General features: G+C 39.2%; 1 protein-coding gene and 1 long non-coding RNA gene across 4 annotated transcripts in view; one reads left to right on the top strand and one right to left on the bottom strand.

Moving 5' to 3' along the window:
• Positions 1 to 24,206, top strand: part of LOC139753368 (uncharacterized) — a 363,994-nt gene that overhangs the window by 327,732 nt on the left and 12,056 nt on the right. The gene's annotated exons all lie outside the window — the stretch shown is intronic.
• LOC139753367 (uncharacterized) overlaps positions 15,675 to 24,206 on the bottom strand; it is a 317,027-nt gene continuing 308,495 nt past the window's right edge. For all 3 annotated transcript variants that reach the window (XM_071669760.1, XM_071669762.1, XM_071669761.1), the window contains 2 exons: positions 23,620 to 23,719; positions 15,675 to 18,046 (listed from right to left, as the gene is read on the bottom strand). In XM_071669760.1, the coding sequence (XP_071525861.1) occupies positions 17,912 to 18,046; positions 23,620 to 23,719 (235 nt within the window). In that variant the 3' untranslated portion in view covers positions 15,675 to 17,911. The remainder of the gene's footprint in view (positions 18,047 to 23,619; positions 23,720 to 24,206) is intronic.

Raw genomic sequence — 24,206 nt, 5'->3', positions numbered from 1 at the left:
CGAGGCGTGGGCTATGGATAGAGTTGTGCGCAGGAGGATGGATGTGCTGGAAATGAGATGTTTGAGGACAATGTGTGGTGTGAGGTGGTTTGATCGAGTGAGTAACGTAAGGGTAAGAGAGATGTGTGGAAATAAAAAGAGCGTGGTTGAGAGAGCAGAAGAGGGTGTTTTGAAGTGGTTTGGGCACATGGAGAGGATGAGTGAGGAAAGATTGACCGAGAGGATATATGTGTCGGAGGTGGAGGGAACAAGGAGAAGAGGGAGACCAAATTGGAGGTGGACAGATGGAGTGAAAAAGATTTTGTGTGATCGGGGCCTGAACATGCAGGAGGGTGAAAGGAGGGCAAGGAATAGAGTGAATTGGAGCGATGTGGTATACCGGGGTTGACGTGCTGTCAGTGGATTGAAGCAGGGCATGTGAAGCGTCTGGGGTAAACCATGGAAAGCTTTGTAGGTATGTATATTTGCGTGTGTGGACGTATGTATATACATGTGTATGGGGGGGGGGGGCCATTTCTTTCGTCTGTTTCCTTGCGCTACCTCGCAAACGCGGGAGACAGCGACAAAGTATAATAATAAAAAAAAAAATAAAATATATATATATATATATATATATATATATATATATATATATATATATATATATCATTTTTTTTTTGCTTTGTCGCTGTCTCCCGCGTTTGCGAGGTAGCGCAAGGAAACAGACGAAAGAAATGGCCCAACCCACCCCCATACACATGCCTTGATTCAACCCACTGACAGCACGTCAACCCCGGTATACCACATCGCTCCAATTCACTCTATTCCTTGCCCTCCTTTCACCCTCCTGCATGTTCAGGCCCCGATCACACAAAATCTTTTTCACTCCATCTTTCCACCTCCAATTTGGTCTCCCTCTTCTCCTCGTTCCCTCCACCTCCGACACATATATCCTCTCGGTCAATCTTTCCTCACTCATTCTCTCCATGTGACCAAACCATTTCAAAACACCCTCTTCTGCTCTCTCAACCACGCTCTTTTTATTTCCACACATCTCTCTTACCCTTACGTTACTTACTCGATCAAACCACCTCACACCACACATTGTCCTCAAACATCTCATTTCCAGCACATCCACCCTCCTGCGCACAACTCTATCCATAGTCCACGCCTCGCAACCATACAACATTGTTGGAACCACTATTCCTTCAAACATACCCATTTTTGCTTTCCGAGATAATGTTCTCGACTTCCACACATTCTTCAAGGCTCCCAGAATTTTCGCTCCCTCCCCCACCCTATGATCCACTTCCGCTTCCATGGTTCCATCCGCTGCCAGATCCACTCCCAGATATCTAAAACACTTCACTTCCTCCAGTTTTTCTCCATTCAAACTCACCTCCCAATTGACTTGACCCTCAACCCTACTGTACCTAATAACCTTGCTCTTATTCACATTTACTCTTAACTTTCTTCTTTCATACACTTTACCAAACTCAGTCACCAGCTTCTGCAGTTTCTCACATGAATCAGCCACCAGCGCTGTATCATCAGCGAACAACAACTGACTCACTTCCCAAGCTCTCTCATCCCCAATAGACTTCATACTTGCCCCTCTTACCAAAACTCTTGCATTCACCTCCCTAACAACCCCATCCATAAACAAATTAAACAACCATGGAGACATCACACACCCCTGCCGCAAACCTACATTCACTGAGAACCAATCACTTTCCTCTCTTCCTACACGTACACATGCCTTACATCCTCGATAAAAACTTTTCACTGCTTCTAACATCTTGCCTCCCACACCATATATTCTTAATACCTTCCACAGAGCATCTCTATCAACTCTATCATATGCCTTCTCCAGATCCATAAATGCTACATACAAATCCATTTGCTTTTCTAAGTATTTCTCACATACATTCTTCAAAGGAAACACCTGATCCACACATCCTCTACCACTTCTGAAACCACACTGCTCTTCCCCAATCTGATGCTCTGTACATGCCTCCACCCTCTCAATCAATACCCTCCCATATAATTTGCCAGGAATACTCAACAAACTTATACCTCTGTAATTTGAGCACTCACTCTTATCCCCTTTGCCTTTGTACAATGGCACTATGCACGCATTCCGCCAATCCTCAGGCACATCACCATGAGTCATACATACATTAAATAACCTTACCAACCAGTCAACAATACAGTCACCCCCTTTTTTAATAAATTCCACTGCAATACCATCCAAACCTGCTGCCTTGCCGGCTTTCATCTTCCGCAAAGCTTTTACAAATGTTCCATTGCCTCACCTTAAGATTACGTATTCCCAGTATTCTTAAAAGTTACTGACTGACCAGTTCTGAATGTCATGTTGCAAAAACTCTCTCAGTTCTCTGTCCTTCCCATGAATTGTCCTCCAGCAAATAACCTCATCGGAGACCATCAGGTCTTGTGTTACCTGTTCCATCCAAGTATTGGCCTCCCTCCAGCAGATAGCATCATCATAGACCATCAAGTCTTCTGTTATCTGTCCCTCCCTTGGACAGCAGATAACTTTGCCAAAGTTCTGTACAGAGCCACTTGACCAGTAGAGGAAGCACCTGGTCACAGAGGTGTAACACACCGTTTTTAATCCTATGATAGGGTGCGTCTACCAGGCTCCACTTTACTATGATATCTGCGAGGACAGATAATGCTTGTGCACAGATTTCTAACATGCACACAGCAAGTATCCCAGGCCCACGGCCTCAGTAAGGCAGTGGTAGCGCCTCCTGTCCTCTAACTTTCATGGCTCACTCGTCCACACCGCCGCAGTACAGGACACGCCTGTCGGCCGCTGTTCTCATCAGTTTATGCTACGATGTAGTTCTGTAATGCATGGTAGTCCGTCCGGGTTAGCTAGGCTAGATAGCCTACGTTCATTGTACTGAAGTGGGAGAAGCTACTTTGCTTAATGTCTTATTTTTTTAGTGAGATTTGGTTCGATAGGCACTTTTTTTTTTTTTTTTAATATGGTGGTGAATATAGGCACCCAGTAATTTATGTGCTTTATATTTATCGTTATGGTCTTTTTTTTTTTTTTTTACTTACTATGTGGTTGATGAAATTATTAAACGTATGGATCTGTGAACTGGTACTGGGACGTTGTCACAGTGCGTGAAGAGATACTGGCACATTATAGTTCATTGCATTGTTGGGACAATCCACCAACAGTCTTAGGGAATTATTAGCTTTTGTTTTCGATCCACGGGTTATGAACGTCGTATAGTGCTTGTATGGTGTCACTGTTAATGATCACGAGGTTGTGTCTTGGTTAAGGCAGTTCTGTGTGGATGACCAGAACTTAAAATGCTTGTATCAGCACCTAATATGGCTTTGTAAATTGCACTATCTTAGGGAAATTGGAGTTGTCTGTGGTGAACTTTCGTCTTGTTGATTTTACAACAAACATTGTAAAGTTTTTATGGTCATAATTATAGACTTGCACTAAGTGGCTTTTCATGGGTTGGATGATAGCAGCGAACACCTAGTTTCATCTTTGTAGGGTTGTTACATTTACGTATTTGCTTCTTAGACTGAGGTGTTATCAATGTATTTACCGCTTGTGGATGACTGATATTCCTCTATGGCCAAGCTTCCACCCTGACAAGACTCAAAAGAGTCTGTTTTGTAACTGGCTGTTCAGGACTGTTGTGTTTAACATCTCGTCATCCCAGTTGTTCTCCCACAGTAACACAAGTGTTACTGGTTGTTCAGGATTGTTGTGCTTGACAGTTCTCATCCTAAGTGTTCCCCACGGCAATTGCATTGTTAACGTCTGCTGTACTGCTAAGAAATGTGCGTACTGTGGTATCGCGTTCCACAGTCATCCACATATCATCAGTATTACTGCATCATCATGGTAGAAAGCCAGATCTATGTAACATGTTCTGTAGATAACTTTTCAGTAAAACAAAGTTTTATTGTATTTTTGTATATTCATCTTTCCATTCATTCATATAAATAATGTATAACATGTGTAAATACGTAAGTGATGTGTAGTCTATGTATAGCATGCAAAAAACAATATGGAAATATGTATGGAATTTACATCACACCTGGAAAAAAGAGACATCAGCCACGGCCTTAATTTCACGTAGCTAGTAGGCAGTCGTCAGCCAGCGAACTGGGAAGCGTTATTACCGGTGCGACCCGCCTGGCTACGGGAGAGGTAGTGACGGCTGCGCTGTAGTTGTCAAGTGTCTCTCCTTCATGACCAGGTGGCTGTATTTTCTGACTCACCCACACGTGGGCAACTGGATTTCAGTCCACAGACATACAGTCTATCCAGCTCATATATGATAACACGTAATTCACACTGTATCTCCCCTTTAATGAGAGCTAGGCATTAGACCTGCTGATTAGCAATTTTTTTTGTTTTAAAACTCCGCTGACACCCTCCCACACCAATATAGAGGAAAGTACATTATTTAGGAGGGGCTTTTTCAACAGTAATATAGATACATATCACGCCTGGACAAAAATGCATTTATTTTTTACGCAAGCGTAGTAGTTCTACAGAAATAATGCGTTTATGTTTTTAGGTTTTTACATTAATCTGCTGTGATAGTTAACCTTCAGTTTTTAAGGTTATGTAGGATTACTAATTTTAAAACTACATACAAATTGACCAAGCTGAATAACAGCATTTACCCTAATTCCCTCTTTCTTTGTCTTACTGGAAACATCAATTCTAGACACCTCACAGTGTTTGTAGTGTTTACAAAAACCAGCATGAGATATGTATTACAGAAAATATCAGTGTTTATAACTCTCGTCATTTTCATGTTCGTTACAATCATCGCATTTACAGTCTACTTGATATCGGAAATCGTTTACCATCACTCTGTCACTTATCACAATCATCAGTACTTTCACCTTGCAAAATATGTGTACAAGAGACTTTGATTACATTATTTCTAGATGGCATTCTCAATGGTTCCCCACTTTTTAATCGATCACTCATAGCAACATGAACTGTGATTCCAGACCTGCGCGTGAAAAACATTATTTACCTCCGTATAGCTCTTTCCAAACAGCAGTCGTTTACATATCTTCCTCTCTTATCCTGGATACCTAAATCAACATTGCAACATCTGCTTTGCAAATAGTGTTTGGTAGTTTGCTCGGTGAATGTGTATCAGAAGACCAACTTTGGTTTGTAGGATATAACTAGGTTGCTATTGTTTGCTGTTTTGCTGATACATTGCGATTGCGTTGTGTTTAGCACGTGCTGTGCAGAGCATACTATTTGCCATACAATGTATTCCAAAAATTTCAAGGCATCAGTAGCATGATTTAACGAGTTATAATCTGAGCTTTATTTCAGTGGGCGAAAAGATATACGGCCCGTCCCGATCACTGCATCCCACACAGAGCAGCCGTGTTATTTCGTCTTGCGCCGACCCACTGTCAATCCCACAAGGTATCATCTTAATGACGACGCCTTGACCGGACGGCAGGTGTCCTCTTGTGTTCTCAGCCGACCTAATAACCCTGAGAGAAATGTGTTTGGTGGCCCAACTAAGGTTGCACCTGCAGTATTAATCACCTGATAACCGCACTTGATGTTGGGCAGTGGCAGATCAGAAGCTGCCGCTGTAATTATAGATGACCTAACTATTTCCATGAGAGGCGCCGCTCTTACGGACTGAAACTCAGTCCAACAGCTTGGAGAGAGGTCAGAAGCTTGCGACACTCGGCTTCGACATCTCTAATTCCCTTTGGGAGTATCTACCCCTCCCGGATCTGACCTCACCGCTTCTTAAATACCCGGGTATCACCGCCCTTAGGGTTTTTCCTTCGTCGTTAGTTGTCTCAGCATGACTCCTGGCGTTTCATCTTCCTGGTAGGTTTCATTGTGATGCCTCACCCCCGACGTCAACCTTCGGCAGGACTCGCGTCAAACATCGCCTCCGCCCGTCACGAGTAGCAGCTGTAACGACAAGGGACCTACGGCCACGTCCGCGGCACTCCTGCAACCCTAGCACAGATCGGCAGCCGCCGCACACTCCAGAAACCACGATATGAACCACACACCTCCTCCTACAGGAGCTCCACCTAGCCTCGGCAGCCAGGCACTTCTTCCACGTGTTCATGCTTCACTTCCCATCACCAGCGTCATACGACCCCTGCCAAGACTGTCTCGTATTACTCGACCTACCTAACTTTATCTCTTCTTCATAATCCTGCACCTTCAGTGCTCTCACTTTATGGACCTTACCAATAAAACATTGTTGTTGTTTAACGTGTTTTCGTGCCTCTCTGTTATACCACTCCCACAAGCCAACCAGAACTCCCGCTGGTCTCTTTTGTGTGTGCGTCTGCAAATGTTGTCCTAAGCCCTTTAAAAAATCGGAAATTCACGTTATCGGAGGATCCTGAGGTGGGGTGCGCGGTTGGCGACCTAGCTCCTGTCTTGACATAATGAACTGTCGACATTCAGTTTATGCTTTTCTCGTGTGTGTGATTACTATATGTGTTCTACGGGGAGAGATTCTTACACTCGTGTTGCTTCGTCTCAGCCTTGTGCATTTGTAATAAGGCTTTTACTTCTACGTATGTATGCATACATACACACACAACACAAAGCCTAGGTTACGTCAGGTACCCATTTTATCGACCAGTATATGTGTGTGGGAAAGGGTGCATGTGTATACTTGTGTGTGTATTGAGGCAGCATGACGTGGAACCTGATACTGGTGACCAAGACACGCCTCGTTGCTACACGGGCCACAGTAGCCTTAGGTATACCAGTGACTTGTTCCGCCCCATGTTCTCCCTGTGTTTACGTTCGTGGTCAGCCCATATATCAGTATATGTTGATCACTATCCCTCAGCAATCTTAGCAACACAGATATTACAGTTTGATGATAAGTTTCACAAATTAATCACATCAGAAATCGTATTATTTTACTTGCCAATAATTGGATCCAGTAAAACTACCGATTCGATTGTCAAACTTCTTGTTATATCCTTCTGTTAGTTGGCCCCGCCCAATCCCCAGGACATGGAGACATTGTCACTGGTTCGCAGACTGTGCTTGAGTCGCCGTCTATAATTATCCGTGATATGTGATGTTACTCTCGTTATGTTGGTGAACTTACTTGACTGGGTTGGAAAAAAAGTTAAATTCTTTTTTGCTGTAATATCTACAGTGGGTTAGGTTTGTGATTCATTAGAAATATAGTGGAAAATGTTAGTTGATCATGACAGTATCGTGACTGGTGATCAGGAGTGGCAACAATTAGTGATTAGTGAAAAATTTGGTGAAACATAGCGATATGTAGTATTGACAATGACCAGTACAATAATACAACCTCCAGGAATAATAACTAACCAGAATACAGTGGTGATTACGTGGAACGTGTGTAAAGTGATTAAATTCCTGAGAATCTCAGGACGTGTGACTGATGGCTTCCACAGGCACACACCTGCTGACCGGCGGAAGGTAAGTAATATGATTACCATCAACTTTTTGGCCATGATGTTTCAGCTGATTACAGGTAATATGTCCAGTGTTTGGCATATTGTTTCATGTGATTACAGGTAATATGTCCAGTGTTTGGCATATTGTTTCATGTGATTACAGGTAATATGTCCAGTGCTTGGCATGATGTTTCAGCTGATTATAGATAATGTCCAGTGTTTGGCCATGATGTTTTAAACATCATAAATTACATGTCGGGTATTTGACGAAGTTTCAACCGATTACAGGTCATTTAAGAACAAAAGACCGAAGGGTGCTATGTAAGGCACACTTTGTGTACACTTAACATACTAGTTACATTGTAAAATGAACTGAGACGAGACAGTACAACCGTCACCCGCGGCTGATGGGTGTTAAGATACTCATGCAAAAAAAAAAAAAAGACTTAGGAGACGCATTAAATTATATGTATGGCTTGATTTAGAAGTAGAGGAGAATCATGCCAAGAATGAGGATTCGATACAACATAATTAATGCTGTCATTTGCTCTGTACAATTTATCTGCACCACATTTTACAACAAATCTAGCGTTGCTAATGTTCATGATTTATCTTATGGATGGGACGTCATGCGTAAGAACGACAGTGTCAGTTCACGTTTTATTTTTTCTAGCAGATCCTGAGCTTCCCGCTCCACTTAGATTGTTAAAGCGACTTGAAAGTGCATAACTTACGGGCGACATCATCGTTTGATGACAGGAAGATGAGCATTTAGCTTCCCCCCCCCCCCTTTCAAGAATGCCCAGTATAATCAGAACATTCTTTTTTCATCATCTGTAACGTCCATAATGTCATTATCATCACGCATAATATCATTAAGCTGAACTCATGCAGGAAGGACAAACATCATTATCACCTCCATATCAACACTGATAGGATCATCCAACTTACCCAGCTGACACGTATATGGTAATACATGGGCATTGTTGAATGATAGTGATGGGTCAGAGGATGTTGTGTGATGTTGTCGCCTGGTTTCCAATACAGGGCCTTTTGTTTTTGAACTATCTAGTTGTACACTGATGGTACACTAGTGAGACGCCGAACGGTATCTGAATGATCTTTTCACTAAGGGGATGGTGTTTGTAATGGGTGAGGGGTAAGTCGAGACATCGCTGTGAGGCCTTTTAGAAGTGGGTTTGGTGGTTTCTTTTCCCTGTCATTGTAAAGACCGCATTTTTTCTTAAGGTATAGTTATGATTTTGAGTGAGATGAAACCTGTTGGCCGAGACGAACTGAAATCAGCGACGGTTAAAAAAAAAAATCCTTGCAGTTATAAGTTGCATAATACGTAAGTTTAGCTGTTTTTCCTACTTTTTTTTTCATATAAGTGCTGATCTACCTTTGACCCCAATATTCATCCTAAGCAAGCTTTGCGAGGTGATTTTCTTAAAGGGGATCTAAGAATTTAGTGAGTGTTTAAAGAGCCTATTATACTGCAGAAAAAAAAATCATGTCATACTCCAAAGAGAAAAAATATGACAAAGGTACAGTTCTGAAGCACCTTTTTCAGGCAAAACAGTTTAGATCTAACAGTCAAAACGAGCCATTTCGAAGTCAAAGCTAGTTAAAGGCCAACTTAACTTCAAAAAAAGAAATAAACATCTAAAACTAGGCTTTTTCTGAAATGGTATTCGTCAAGTGAAGGGAAAATATTTTTTATGAAATCTAAAAACAGAAAATGAAACATGAATTTTTTCTTCAAATTTTATAATTTATATTTCCTTAAAGCAACATATGAAGAACATTGCCTAGCTAATAGCAACCCCTAACATTTACAAAGACATACACTCAACATCACCATACTTCTTGACCTGTGGACATGGCTGGCTCCCAGAATACTATAGGAACCCTATAGAAGGGGATCCTGGGGCAGGAAGGTAAGGTAAGTTTTAAAGATAACTTCAGCAGATTACCTTTTACATAATGTTTGTTCTACTCAGATACAGTACAGTCTGTGGAGAGCTGTTGAGGCTATTCTGATAGAATCTGAAGAATCATTACTGATTGAATCAGTGTGTTCATAGATTTTTTCTTATTATTTTCATGGCAAAACAAAATGCAGTAGCGCTCTAGCAACATATAGGAGAATTCTGCCAGTTTTGACATTGATCATGTTAGCTCTTTTTCAATTAAACTGAGATCCTTTTTTTCCTAAGGAAACAAGTTTTTTTCCTCATCTCAGTCTAGACATTAGCTTTTAAAGATCATTGATCTTTTAGAATATTATTTTTTTTGAAAATTCTGTTCCTTATAGCATTGGAATCAGGTATGAGAGTTAACAACATTCATGCAATGTGTTGACAGAAGTATATTGTAGTTGGAAAATTATCTTTTATGAGTAATAGTTAATTCAGAACCCAAAGTTTCTTGCAGAAGATGAGACTTAAGTTTAGGACTTAATGTACTTTTATTTATTTTATTTATTTATTTTGCTTTGTCGGTGTCTCCCGCATTAGCAAGGTAGCGCAAGGAAACAGACGAAAGAATGGCCCAACCCACCCACATACACATGTATATACATACACATCCACACACACAAATATACATACCTATACATCTCAATGTACACATATATATACACACACATACATATACATATATACACATGTACATAATTCATACTGTCTGCCTTTATTTATTCCCATCGCCACCTCGCCACACATGGAATAATAACCCCCTCCCCCCTCATGTGTGCGAGGTAGCGCTAGGAAAAGACAACAAACGCCCCATTCGTTCACTCTCAGTCTCTAGCTGTCATGTAATAATGCACCAAAACCACAGCTCCCTTTCCACATCCAGGCCCCACAGAACTTACCATGGTTTATCCCAGACGCTTCACATGCCTTGGTTCAGTCCATTGACAGCACATCGACCCCGGTATACTACATCGTTCCAATTCACTCTATTCCTTGCACACCTTTCACCCTCCTGCATGTTCAGGCCCCGATCACTCAAAATCTTTTTCACTCCATCTTTCCACCTCCAATTCGGTCTCCCACTTCTCCTTGTCCCCTCCCCCTCTGACACATATATCCTCTTGGTCAATCTTTCCTCACTCATTCTCTCCATGTGACCAAACCATTTCAAAACACCCTCTTCTGCTCTCTCAACCACACTCTTTTTACTTCCACACATCTCTTGTACCCTTGCATTACTTACTCGATCAAACCACCTCACACCACATATTGTCCTCAAACATCTCATTTCCAGCACATCCACCCTCCTGCGCACAACTCTATCCATAGCCCACGCCTCGCAGCTGTACAACATTGTTGGAACCACTATTCCTTCAAACATACCCATTTTTGCATTCTGAGATAATGTTCTCGACTTCCAAACATTCTTCAAGGCTCCCAGAATTTTCGCCCCCTCCCCCACCCTATGATTCATTTCTGCTTCCATGGTTCCGTCCGCTGCCAGATCCACTCCCAGATATCTAAAACACTTTACTTCCTCCAGTTTTTCTCCATTCAAACTTGCCTCCCAATTGACTTGACCCTCAACCTTACTGTACCTAATAACCTTGCTCTTATTCACATTTACTCTTAACTTTCTTCTTTCACACACTTTACCAGACTCAGTCAACAGTTTCTGCAGTTTCTCACATGAATCAGCCACCAGCGCTGTATCATCAGCGAACAACAACTGACTCACTTCCCAAGCTCTCTCATCCACAACAGACTGCATACTTGCCCCTCTTTCCAAAACTCTTGCATTCACCTCCCTAACAACCCCATCCATAAACAAATTAAAGAAACATGGAGACATCACACACTCCTGCCGCAAACCTACATTCACTGAGAACCAATCACTTTCCTCTCTTCCTACACGTACACATGCCTTACATCCTCGATAAAAACTTTTCACTGCTTCTAACAACTTTCCTCCCACACCATATATTCTTAATACCTTCCACAGAGCATCTCTATCAACTCTATCATATGCCTTCTCCAGATCCATAAATGCTGCATACAAATCCATTTGCTTTTCTAACTATTTCTCAGATACATTCTTCAAAGCAAACACCTGATCCACACATCCTCTACCACTTCTGAAACCACACTGCTCTTCCCCAATCTGATGCTCTGTACATGCCTTCACCCTCTCAATCAATACCCTCCCATATAATTTACCAGGAATACTCAACAGACTTATACCTCTGTAATTTGAGCACTCACTCTTATCCCCTTTGCCTTTGTACAATGGCACTATGCAAGCATTCTGCCAATCCTCAGGCACCTCACCATGAGTCATACATACATTAAATAACCTTACCAACCAGTTAACAATACAGTCACCATCTTTTTTAATAAATTCCACTGCAATACCATCCAAACCTGCTGCCTTGCTGGCTTTCATCTTCCACAAAGCTTTTACTACCTCTTCTCTGTTTACCAAATCATTTTTCCCTAACTCTCTCACTTTGCACACCACCTCGACCAAAACACCCTATATCTGCCACTCTATCATCAAACATATTCAACAAACCTTCAAAATACTCACTCTATCTCCTTCTCATATCACCACTACTTGTTATCACCTCCCCATTAGCCCCCTTCACTGAAGTTCCCATTTGCTCCCTTGTCTTACGCACTTTATTTACCTCCTTCCAAAACATCTTTTTATTCTCCCTAAAATTTAATGATACTCTCTCACCCCAACTCTCATTTGCCCTCTTTTTCACCTCTTGCATCTTTCTCTTGACCTCCTGCCTCTTTCTTTTATACATCTCCCTCTCATTTGCATTTTTTCCCTGCAAAAATCGTTCAAATGCCTCTCTCTTCTCTTTCACTAATAATCTTACTTCTTCATCCCACCACTCACTACCCTTTCTAATCAACCTACCTCCCATGCTTCTCATGCCACAAGCATCTTTTGCGCAAGCCATCACTGCTTCCCTAAATACATCCCATTCCAACCCACCACTCCCCTTACCTCCTTTGTTCTCACCTTTTTCCATTCTGTACTCAGTGTCTCCTGGTACTTCCTCACACAAGTCCCCTTCCCAAGCTCACTTACTCTCACCACTCTCTTCACCCCAACATTCTCTCTTCTTTTCTGAAAACCCCTACAAATCTCCACCTTCGCCTCCACAAGATAATGATCAGACATCCCTCCTGTTGCACCTCTCAGCACATTAACATGCAAAAGTCTCTCTTTCGCGCGCCTATTAATTAACACGTAATCCAATAACGCTCTCTGGCCATCTCTCCTACTTACATACGTATACTTATGTATATCTCGCATTTTAAACCGGGTATTCCCAATCACCAGTCCTTTTTCAGCACATAAATCTGCAAGCTCTTCACCATTTCCATTTACAACACTGAACACCCCATGTTTACCAATTATTCCCTCGACTGCCACATTACTCACCCTTGCATTGAAATCACCCATCACTATAACCAGGTTTTGGGCATCAAAACCACTAACACACTCATTCAGCTGCTCCCAAAACACTTGCCTCTCATGATCTTTCTTCTCATGCCCAGGTGCATATGCACCAATAATCACCCATCTCTCTCCATCAACTTTCAGTTTTACCCATATCAATCTAGAATTTACTTTCTTACACTCAATCACATACTCCCACAACTCCTGTTTCAGGAGTAGTGCTACTCCTTCCCTTGCTCTTGTCCTCTCACTAACCCCTGACTTTACTCCCAAGACATTCCCAAACCACTCTTCCCCTTTATCCTTGAGCTTTGTTTCACTCAGAGCCAAAACATCCAGGTTTCCTTTCCTCAAACATACTACCTATCTCTCCTTTTTTCTCATCTTGGTTTCATCCACACACATTTAGACACCCCAATCTGAGCCTTCGAGGAGGATGAGCACTCCCCGCGTGACTCCTTCTTCTGTTTCCCATTTTAGAAAGTTAAAGTACAAGGAGGGGAGGGTTTCTGGCCCCCCGCTCCCGTCCCTTTAGTCGCCTTCTACGACACGTGAGGAATGCGTGGGAAGTATTCTTTCTCCCCTATCCCCATGTACTTTTATACTGTACTTAAAGTTTCTCCTTTAAATATCATTCTTGGTGTCCAGTCTCTTGGGAATTTTTTTTATTTTTTCTGTTTATCCAGGCTTCATCAAAGAACATACCATAATGGATCAGAATAACATATTTGTTCAAAATTGTTATGCTGCTTTGAATGCTTGAATCAGCTGATGTTACACATATTGATTAAATATATAAAAGGTTTGTTTACCTTTAAAGAGGAATAATTCTGTAATTATGTTTTTTGTCATTTGGGCTGTCTGGTGTCAAATATTCCATAGTACTTGGTAATAATAAAAACAATTTTTTTACTAAAATTTATTAATATCTTAGTAATTTGGTCAACTCATAAATACAGCAGAAGACAAGAGAGGGTGTTGGGATATGGTCACAGTAGGATAAGCCCAACAAGAACATCGTTGCCAGCTCATGGAAGATCCATGTGTGGCAACACCAGTAGGCTAGCTCAGTTGACCAATGGCAGATGACATATGGCTTTGATTACTGTAAGACAATTCATACAGGTATTGCTAAAGTTTGTATAATAGAGTCTTGCAGCAAGCAAGTGTCTTCTTCCAAGGACTGTCTGAGGTCAGATCACAGTTACAGGCTCCACATCCACCTAACCATTGCTAACCAGGTCATTACTCTTCTAGCTTAACCTGGAGCAGTTTCCCAAGAACCATATCACCCCAAGGAATCTTTGGGTAAAATATGAATAAATGAGGAAAGTACTCAAACAAGTGTGGTGCCTTCTTTGGAAAATGATAAGACTGTACTTGCTACAACATAGTTCAATCCTCATGGAAGGTTAGGTGATAAAAACTTCCTATCATTTGTGATAAATGCAAAATGTACTTTACTTTGCAGCAGACTGAATGATAATATATGCTTACTGCTTCAAGATTCTGCAATTAAATACCATATTGGTACAATCATAGCCATTACGCTACAGTTTAACAGTATTATAAGAGCTAAAAATATTTTGCACTTGTTCAATGCGAAATCAAGGTTGCAATATGCTGTATCCTTGATTGAAAATATATATATACTGTACATACATATATATATTTATATAAGTATAAGTAAAAATCTCTATGAGAGATAAAATCTATAAAGAAGAAAGAAGAGCACTGAAGTAGTGGTGTGGTGGATGTTGTGCTTGTGACCTGTGAGGGAATGAGATCAGTGATAGTTAACCCGTAAGGTCAGTTGCTTCATATTGTTTCATTATCATGGTACAGCTCATGGAAAATGAAACAAAAAGACACCTTTCAAGTGTCACAATCATTGATCTCATGGGCTAAATTACTAGTGATAGTACATTATTATATTTTTTTAAGTAATTCAATATATCACTAAGAAAATAAAATTTCACATAATTTCATTATAACAGATATGCAGCATCAACATAGACCTGCACATTTTCGGACATTTTCTATATGACAAGTGCTCCCTTTTGTAAAAAATATATAACATAAACTTGCATCCTGGCAAGTAGGCAAAACACAATATTATATTACATATAAAACTGTTTTAACAATGAAATGCAATGGATTTCAACAAATCATAAGCACAAGATAAACTTCGGTGTTTATCTTACAATGACAAACATAAATCTAACCTGACTGAAGACAGTTTTCAGGCTCTGGCTGATGACAAAGATATTTAGTTATCAAAACATGGACACAAGAAAGTATCATAACTTTATTTACTTTGAGCAAAATAACAAAGTCTATGGTCAGAGCTGACAGAAGATGAGCTATAACTCAATAACTTTATGTAACAGAGGGGAAAGTTATTAGCAAGTAGTTCTGATGTTTCTATGTGATTTATTGAGTGCTACCATAACTATCGTCAAAATTCTGCACAATCACTGAAATAAATAGAATTTAGTAAAATTCCAATAATTCATCATTTCATAATTTGGAAAGTTGAGTTTGAACACTATCTTCTTGGAAAGTCATTTTGCAATTCATAGTTAAAAGACCTGTGCCTTTGGTGTAATAGAGTTGCAGCAGCCATAGCGTGAGTCGCATGTGGTGCCTTCATAGCTTGAGCACCATTTGTATGTTGATGCCTTGCTTTTAGGACATAAAACCCTTTACAAACTGTGGAGATACTTCAGTGTTTTGAGATCAGTAGAATCCACAGTATGTTGATAGAGGTTAGTTCAAGTGCCTCTGAACCTTCTACAGGTACATTTGCAAAATATACAGGAAAATTCTAAGGAAAATGTTTTATGTTTAAAGACAAAAGTAAAGGCTTGTCAACTAGTGCTGGTAAGTAAAAGAAATGTAAATAAAATAATTGAAAAAATGTCAAATGTTACATTTTTCTATTAGTTTAAGATTAATATCAACTGTAAGAAAAGTAAAGTACACAATTCACAGTACAGAACAGTAATGTACCCCTCTCTCTCTGACCACTGCCCATTATACTTCAACAGATGGGTTTTGGTTCTTATAAGTACAGACGTGTCTTCTAATTCAATTTTCAAAAATCTTCCATTTATTCAATTCAGAAAAGGTTTTAAATGTATTCTGAATTATTGGAATTCTACTATACATATTCATCTACAATACGCATTCAAATGCAGAATGTCAGAACACTCAAAATTTCTCATGGTGTTTTATATACCATTAGAACTTACTATATTTTCCAGTGAAAAGTTCACAAAAGTTAGCTCTTCTTTAAATGATAATGATGATGTGCCTACTTGCTAAGATGACTATGGATGATTGAATTTACACTTGTTAGAACCTTTACTTAAGTTATGGATGAGCTCTTAATTTGTTTTTCCTTATCATCTACGATGGCACTTAATTACATCCAGCACATTAAGTAAAGTTCTCCATGTTCCATATTGCATTAATAAAGGTCCCTAACACTGTAAATGCCACCATCACTATAGCAGTATGACTAGTAAAACACTTATTTCACTAAACAGTTGAAATTAGTTTTGTTCCAGTTCATAGAATGTCTTACTTTTGCTTCACTCATGTTTCAGAACCCATAAACATATATTACTAGCATTACTTCAGCACAAAATATTGAATTGTATAATAACCACTGATATGGGAAACTGGCATGAATCATCCATGACAAAAGAACAGAATTCACTCAAGTGTAGCCATTTGTGTTGGAATGTCCCTTTGGTTTGGCAGAATGATACGGTCTGCTGTTATCTCATGAATATTTCTTTGTAACTGTACTATCTATCAAAAGTATTATTTTTCCTCTTGGTAAGGAACGGACACTCAAAAGTCAATGAACTCCAAACAATGTTTGACTTCTCTGCTGTGAAAATGTCAACTAAAGAATGCCAGCGTTAAAACTTAAGCTCTATTCCCTTCTTGAGAGACCATCGCAAGTGTCTTGGTGCTTCAGTATCACGTTTTACAAAACTGCAGCTCAGAAGAGTCTCTGGATGAGGCAAACACTTCGTTGTCGGAAAGAAGAATCAGGTTCAATATCACTAAGCATTCATGTTTTATATCACATGGTCTGACATTTACTAAGGCAGGCATAATTAGGGTTACTGGATGAAGTGGCAATTTACTATAATTTCTTGAGTCAGAATAATAGAAATATAAAGATGGAGAAGAAAACAAGTTTAATACTTGCATGAAATAAATGCCACTCAACAAGGAGTCTTGCTGGAACATTAGGCGAATAAGAAATGCAAATACAGTACATATATTACCTTTTTTTTTTATGAAAGTACATTTAGGAAAAAATGACAATTTCAGAAAATAAATCTTCAGAAGATCACATACAGTATATAAGTTATCTGGCACATTAGTCGATCTTGTTACACCCATAATTACACCATACAAATCACTTCTTTGAGTCTCATCAGTACATGAGCTCAAGACTGATTAGGGTGCTACATAGAAAATGCTTTCATCTGGAAGTATTTGGTAATAGCACAGTTGGTTGCTAGAGAGAAACCAAGAGTTTCACATGGGTACCTTATGAATACTTTCAAATTTTAAAAAATTTTCTGTGAGTTCATCTCTAGAAAATCTGTTTTTAAAATTCACATAAGTGGTAACATATTCTCAATAAGGATTAAATATTTCTCATATGATATTGACTCGTTTACAAATTCGTTAAGTTGCATCTCATTAAAATTGCATTCATAATCTTCTCAACATGTAAAACTCAAAGTAGATCCCTAATATATATATCCAGATCATCTCTCAAAGTTCAGCCAGGGCATATGAAGATCATTAAGACTCAACTTTGAAGAGAGATTTGAGAAACAGCATTCCACATAGGTTATCCTGCCAACACCTTTCTAAATGTCACTGATAATGCCCACTGGGAAGTTATTCAGGTAGATTCTTTCATGGAAGGTTCCATTACTGCATCACTACATATATATTTCTATGAGTCTCAAACCTGCCACAGAAGTAAGTGGTTGGTGGAATCATCACGCCCTGCGAGCTCTGACATTCCAGAATTGCGGAAGTCTTCATAGCCATCACCACCGGAGATTACTAGGAGCTTAGCTGGTGCAGCTGTTCCAGGCTGTGAATGCAAGAAATACTTATTGTATGCTGCATAATTAGGTTTGAACACCTAATTCTGCGATTATAAATATTTCTACTCCCAACATTTAAGTAAATGCATGATTTGGTAAAAGAAGGATCCAGAGAAAAATTTCACTTTATCACTCATAGGTGGCCATTATCCATATTCAAGTGTGGTTAATGTTGCGGCATCTCCACCAAACAATCGATTCACTTTACTGCTTCATCCATACTTGCGGTGGCTCTGCCAGCCATCTCGCTCTTGCAGTATCAATCATCCCAACAACATATGCTGTCTATATACCTGTTATCTTTATTTCAGTTTCTTGTAGCATTGTTACGATAATTTTTCCCATCTTAAAATTCCTCGTACGTTCCTCTAGATATAGAACAATGTGTGTTTATTAAAGATACATACCAAGCTGGTCAAAGGAAAAAAAAAATTAAAAGGAAATACAGTAGAATAAATGTATGCTGAAAATCTTTACTTTTCTTATGTTTCCCAAGTTTATGTACCCGGTGACACTTCAAACATTTGAACAAGTTCATGTTACATCTTAGTTTGTTTATATCTGCCACGTGCACTGTCCTAAAGGATGGATTTTTATGGACTGTATTAAATTTCTTCATTTATGCTTACTTTAGTGGTAATAGCTCCTAACTCTATGGGGATCATGAATTGTGAAAGACTTTACTAGAATAACTGTGTATTGATAGCACACTTAAATCTAGGCTAAAATACTGCATTATAAGTTGACTATCAGGGTACCAACTTAATGCTCCATTTTCTAAAAAGTAAGTTTCAGCTTCTTTAAATTCCTGATATTTTACTGTTGATAATGTAGTCTGGTTTTCATGTTTTGTTATGATTATTTTAAGGTTCGCTATGATATAAAAACTTTTTTTGGTTACCTTTAGATTGACTTCAAAGATTTTTTAATTTGCGAGTTGTTTCACAGTATCATATAAAAGCTACACTATGTGCATTGGAAGCATATCAATAGATATTGACCATGAGATGAAAAGTAAGGCATTGTAGTACAGTACCGAATGAGAAAGGATTATAGATGGGGCTTAGAGCAAAAGTCAGGGCCACTGTTTTTGGTATTACTAATTTTACTGCTTTCTTTTCAACGATATGGGTACAGATTGGGACTGCATATATTGGAGATTAGTAACATATCTATTAGAGACTAGCATTTCAATAAAATTCTATTATCAACCAAAGGATCTTACTTTCACTTTTATGAGATAGATTAAATGGATAAATACCCCTATAAGGCAAATGTAAGTTAATCTATTACACTGAGGCTTCAACTTAGGATGAGGTTACATCCCTGGACAACACTGTAAGTTCAACCATTGAAACCAATGTTATAAAGGATTTATGTTCCTGACCATATATTTTGTCAATGCAACTCTTTATATACGGATTATACTGTAACTGTAACTGAAACAACCTGGCGCATAGTACAGTGTAACCTGCTATCATAATGTGATTTAGATTATATCTAATGAGAACTTTTAGAAAAAGGTACTGTACTGAAACATGGTAATGAAGGCTTTAGATGCTACTGGAGTGGGATTGGGTAGACTAAGGGTTAACTGAAGAGAGGGTGCCTACAAACCTACAAGTACGCAGAGTGAGAGTTTGCTAAGATGGCAAGGCTAGTGCACTGCACTCGCATCACAGCTTGTTCATTGGATGTTACTATTTTCTTCAACCATCACTCCTCCACTCATATCTTGCTTGTTGTATGGTGCCTTTTTTTTCTTTTTCCTTTACAGTGGCTACTCCCCTGGCATAATTATCTGTTTTAGGCTCACCTGGTGAGGTCTTCATTGATGAGTCACTCCACCTAAATATCTTAGTTCTCCTGGTAATGCATTAGATAAGGGTTCTAGCTTCTTTGCTGGGCATTTATAGATTTTCACTTGGTGCCTTTTTACTATTTCCTGCTACTACCTTTGATTTAACAACGCTTTATCTATCTTGGAGAGTTGCTTTCAGGTTTAGGATGTTATCCTTTACACCTTTTATGTGTTGTCAGGTATATATTACCATATATTTTTCTCTACAAGAGGTGTTACAAAACCACTCCACATCAGGTTATGTGTCGCCTTATTGGTCTTTGAAGGTCAACTAAACCCAGCTTTATTGGAAGGGATAACCTTAGAAGGATCTTAGAAAAAAAGTGTGGTGAACTCGATCTTGCCAGGATGTCTTGAAATCTCATTTGAAGACAGACTTTCTTGCTTTCAAACAAGACTATGGGCCTTTGCATCCTGGAACAACTTTGTACCCCTGATTAGTTACTGGTAGAGGAAAAAATATCACCTGGAAAAATGACAGGGACAGTAAGCAAAAGTTGCAACCCTCTACTCTCAGTACCATTGGGTAACTGAAGCAGCAAATCATGTCCTCTGATTTCTATGATTGTACCATGCTGCCAGACATATGAGATCCCCACCAAGAACCAGTACAGCAGTAAAATTTGCTCCACAAATAAAACCTAATGCATGAAAGCCTTATTGTACCAGTTAATGGTAACCACTGGATTTTTTTTTCTTTTTCTTTTTTACTGCTCATGATCACTTTTTCCTAAAGATGCTTTATATCTGATGTTCTACTTCCATGCATTTTTGTGTAAATATGAGGCAGAGCAGTAATGATACGTTATCCCATCTTGATTGTGTATGTTTCATTACATGGTGATACAGGAATTTCTGCACAAATTTAACAAATCTGACTTCTAATCTCTAATTTCTCTCTGTCCACAATCATCTACGTTTTCCCAGTCTATGTCCTTGTAATTGAAATTCCCATTATAAGTAACTTCCCACCTTTATGAAGGGAGTATCTCACTACCTCCCTCACCATCCTGACTGTTCCTTCAATGTTATCAGTCTAGGTCACTGTAATTCATTGGAGGGTTGTATACTAATAGCACCATTGTACACTTTCTTCTCACTGCAATCTTACCCATTAGTGCTGTTTAAAGGTGCTATGTATCAATATCTCCTGGGATGTAATGGCATCCTTTATCATCTTCTCTATCCCTCCAAGTTTTTATGTACCCTTCTGGTTACTGTACGCTAAACTTTAGGTACTCTGTCTGAATTCACTGCTCCAATGGTACTGGGTTTCTATCTCTGAAACAGTCTTTATATTCTAGTTCCTTAGCATTTGCCACTAATGCATATGCTTTAGTATACAGAGCCTTCAGTATATGGCACTTACTACAGGCTAGTTTAGTCCCACTTGTGATGCTCCTTCCTCTAGCCTTATGCGATCCCTCTCATTTTTAGCCTTTAGCTAGATTTCTTGAACTCTTTGAACTCATCCCTTTTGACAACTTCATGCTACTGTCTTGGCTTCCACTGACTATACACTTCTGAGTGGCTTTTACCAAGTATCCTTCAAGAATGACCCCATTCTCCTGACTTACTTTGCTTCTTGACTATATATGTCAGTTCCAAAGTGTCCAGTAACTCTCTGACTTGGTCATGTTTCCAAACTTTTTTCTTCCTTGTCTGAATGATGTTCCTCCAGCCCAGCAAATCAGAGTTTTGTCTGATAACACCCCTCATCCCTGCACAACTTCCTTCATTTGTAGGGCGATCCATCTTTCCGTTATTTCCCGTAATCTTGTTATGTATCTTTCTTGACTTTTAACTTATCTGAAATCTGCTTTTCGTTGTTTCACAGTAGTCATGAATTGCCTGTGCCCTTTTAAATCTCCCATCCATTATACCACACTTGTGTTAGTATCCTGTCTCTGACTGATTACAAAACCTTTTTCTCAATCCTAGCCAGTACTCCACAATGCCAATATCCTTTGGAACTCTCAAGATCCCCACACCATAGTGTCTTTCAGTTTCTTCAGTTTTGTGGTTTTCTTCTTGCATCCCCTCTCTAACTGACTGTATGCACAGCCTCTTTGACAATCCTGTACAGTATTTGACTTTTCCTACTTCCTCCAGAATCTTCAGATTTCAGTTCCTCAGCTTTGTTGTTTTCTTCTACCTCAGAATCAGCTTTAGGTTCTTACTTATCATCCTCAGTCTTATCTGAAGTGTGCTTTCCCTTGATAATAGCTTCTCCAGTATACTAACTTTGCTGTCAAGTTCTCCAACTGTTTTACACATCCTCTACCTCTACTGCTTTGTAGCAGTTTTTATGTTCCTGACTATATCTTCCAATGTTTTCACCTTTACCTTAAGATGGCATATTCTCTGGATAAGCATATTTACAACTGCTCTCAGTTGCTTTTCTGACTCCCTGAAAAAACATCAAAATCATTATCCTCTTTCCATGCAATAATTTTGATTTTATTCCTTCTGCCATGCTGTTAACTGACATAAGTTGGATTAGTTGTGGCTATTTAAAATAAGCTAACTGGGTCTCTCTACAGTCAATTAGGTAAGCTGAGTAGCTAGTCTACTTTTCCCAGCTCTTGCTTTTGAAAGACACAATCCTGGTTCAAGCAGGTGACTTGGCCTAAAGGTGCTCCCTAAATGTCCTTGAATAGTGGTTAACCCCATACTATACCCTACCTACATCAGGCACTCCTGGGAGACTACACTTAGCCCATGTGGGTTGAGTTTGAACTGTATGACCCCTATGTCATTGCTTTTCTATGCTCTCATTTGTGGAAGTCATGATCTTCTTCCTGGGGATCTAGAGCTGTTTTGGCTTTTATTAACATTAAATAACCATCTCAATTGGATAAATAATTAGTGATTATTGGACAAAGGATAAAGGAAGCTCGGCCATATGTTGGTATTTTTTGTGTGTTTGCAAGTGGAAGGTGAAATGCCGTACACAGTGATAAACATGCTCTGGGAAAAGCTTTAAGATTGATTGATATTTTCTTTCTTTCAAACATGTTTGCCATTTCTCACACGACTGAGTTAGTGTCAAGAATAGATGCTGGAGTATTAGAGGAAAAAATCTTTGCTTGACTTCTTGCTACCTTCCTTCTTTTGGAAAGTAATACAAGAGGGAAGGATTTCCAGCCAATGCTTCCATCCCTCTTAGTCACCTTTTGGGTAGTATTCTTGCTCCTCTTTCCCCAGAGACAGGGGATAAATACATTATTATATAAATGAATAACAATAAATTAGGTGATTTTTAAGTAAAATATAGAAAGAAAGAAGGAAAAGAAAATATCTTTTCTTTCTTCTTGAATATGCCTTTGCCAATCAAGTATTCCTCTGGTAATACAATGTTAATTCATGACAAACACTTAAACTCAGGCATTATAAATCTTGTTGCAGGGCTCGGAAAATCAGCACAAATTAGGCAGTCATAGTGTGAATACACTAGAAACTAATGTAACATCTGCTCAAAATGTCTCCTCTAGGCCCTGGCCCTGGGTCACCAAACCACTTAACTTCATGGGTGCTTACTGATCAGGAGTGAAGTCCAGCCCTATTATTTTGAAATTGTCATGGGAAAAAAGTGCATGGGTGAAAATATGCATTTTGAACCCATATACATTGGTATACTTAATACAATATACAGCTAATTCATGCATCATACCTCTTGTTATTTAAGTCTGTCATTACCTGATGATGAGGGTGATCTTTGCCTTTGAAGGAATATCTTGTGTGGCCTTTTAAATGTGATGTTCGAGGCTCTGGTGTCAGCTCTACACTTGTCAAAAACCTGTTAGGATTGCACCATAAAGCTAATGAGTTTAGAGCACCAGTATTAAAGTAATAAATGAAAGTTACTGAGAAATTTATGGTAACAGAAGGTAATTTAAGTAGTCAAACAATTCATTCATATTAGTATTTAAAAAAAAAATGCATCTAAATGGCCATGACAAATTCTTTGTGGTACTCTACCATTTTACATTTTAGAATTAAAAAATTATTTTCAGTGCTGTGAAACCTTCACCATTAGCTTTGGAAAATCTTACTGCAGTGTGCAAAAAATAACTTCTCACCAATGGACAGAGCCCTATAAGAAGCAGGGATGCTACTTGCTCATTTTCGGGTTATAAACTATTCAAGACTCTCCCTTCAGCCATCATAAAACAAAGGAAATAAAACTATGTCTTAGTGAATGCATGAGCTTACCTCTGGATACATTTCATCCCTGACTTTCTTATTTTTTCTTGCTCAATGACTTAGTTTACCAATGAGTTTAC

This window comes from Panulirus ornatus, chromosome 14, assembly GCF_036320965.1.
Source record: "Panulirus ornatus isolate Po-2019 chromosome 14, ASM3632096v1, whole genome shotgun sequence".
Taxonomy (NCBI): domain Eukaryota; kingdom Metazoa; phylum Arthropoda; class Malacostraca; order Decapoda; family Palinuridae; genus Panulirus; species Panulirus ornatus.
The sequence above is the reverse complement of the archived record's forward strand: the minus strand, read 5'-3'. Positions and strand labels throughout refer to the sequence as shown.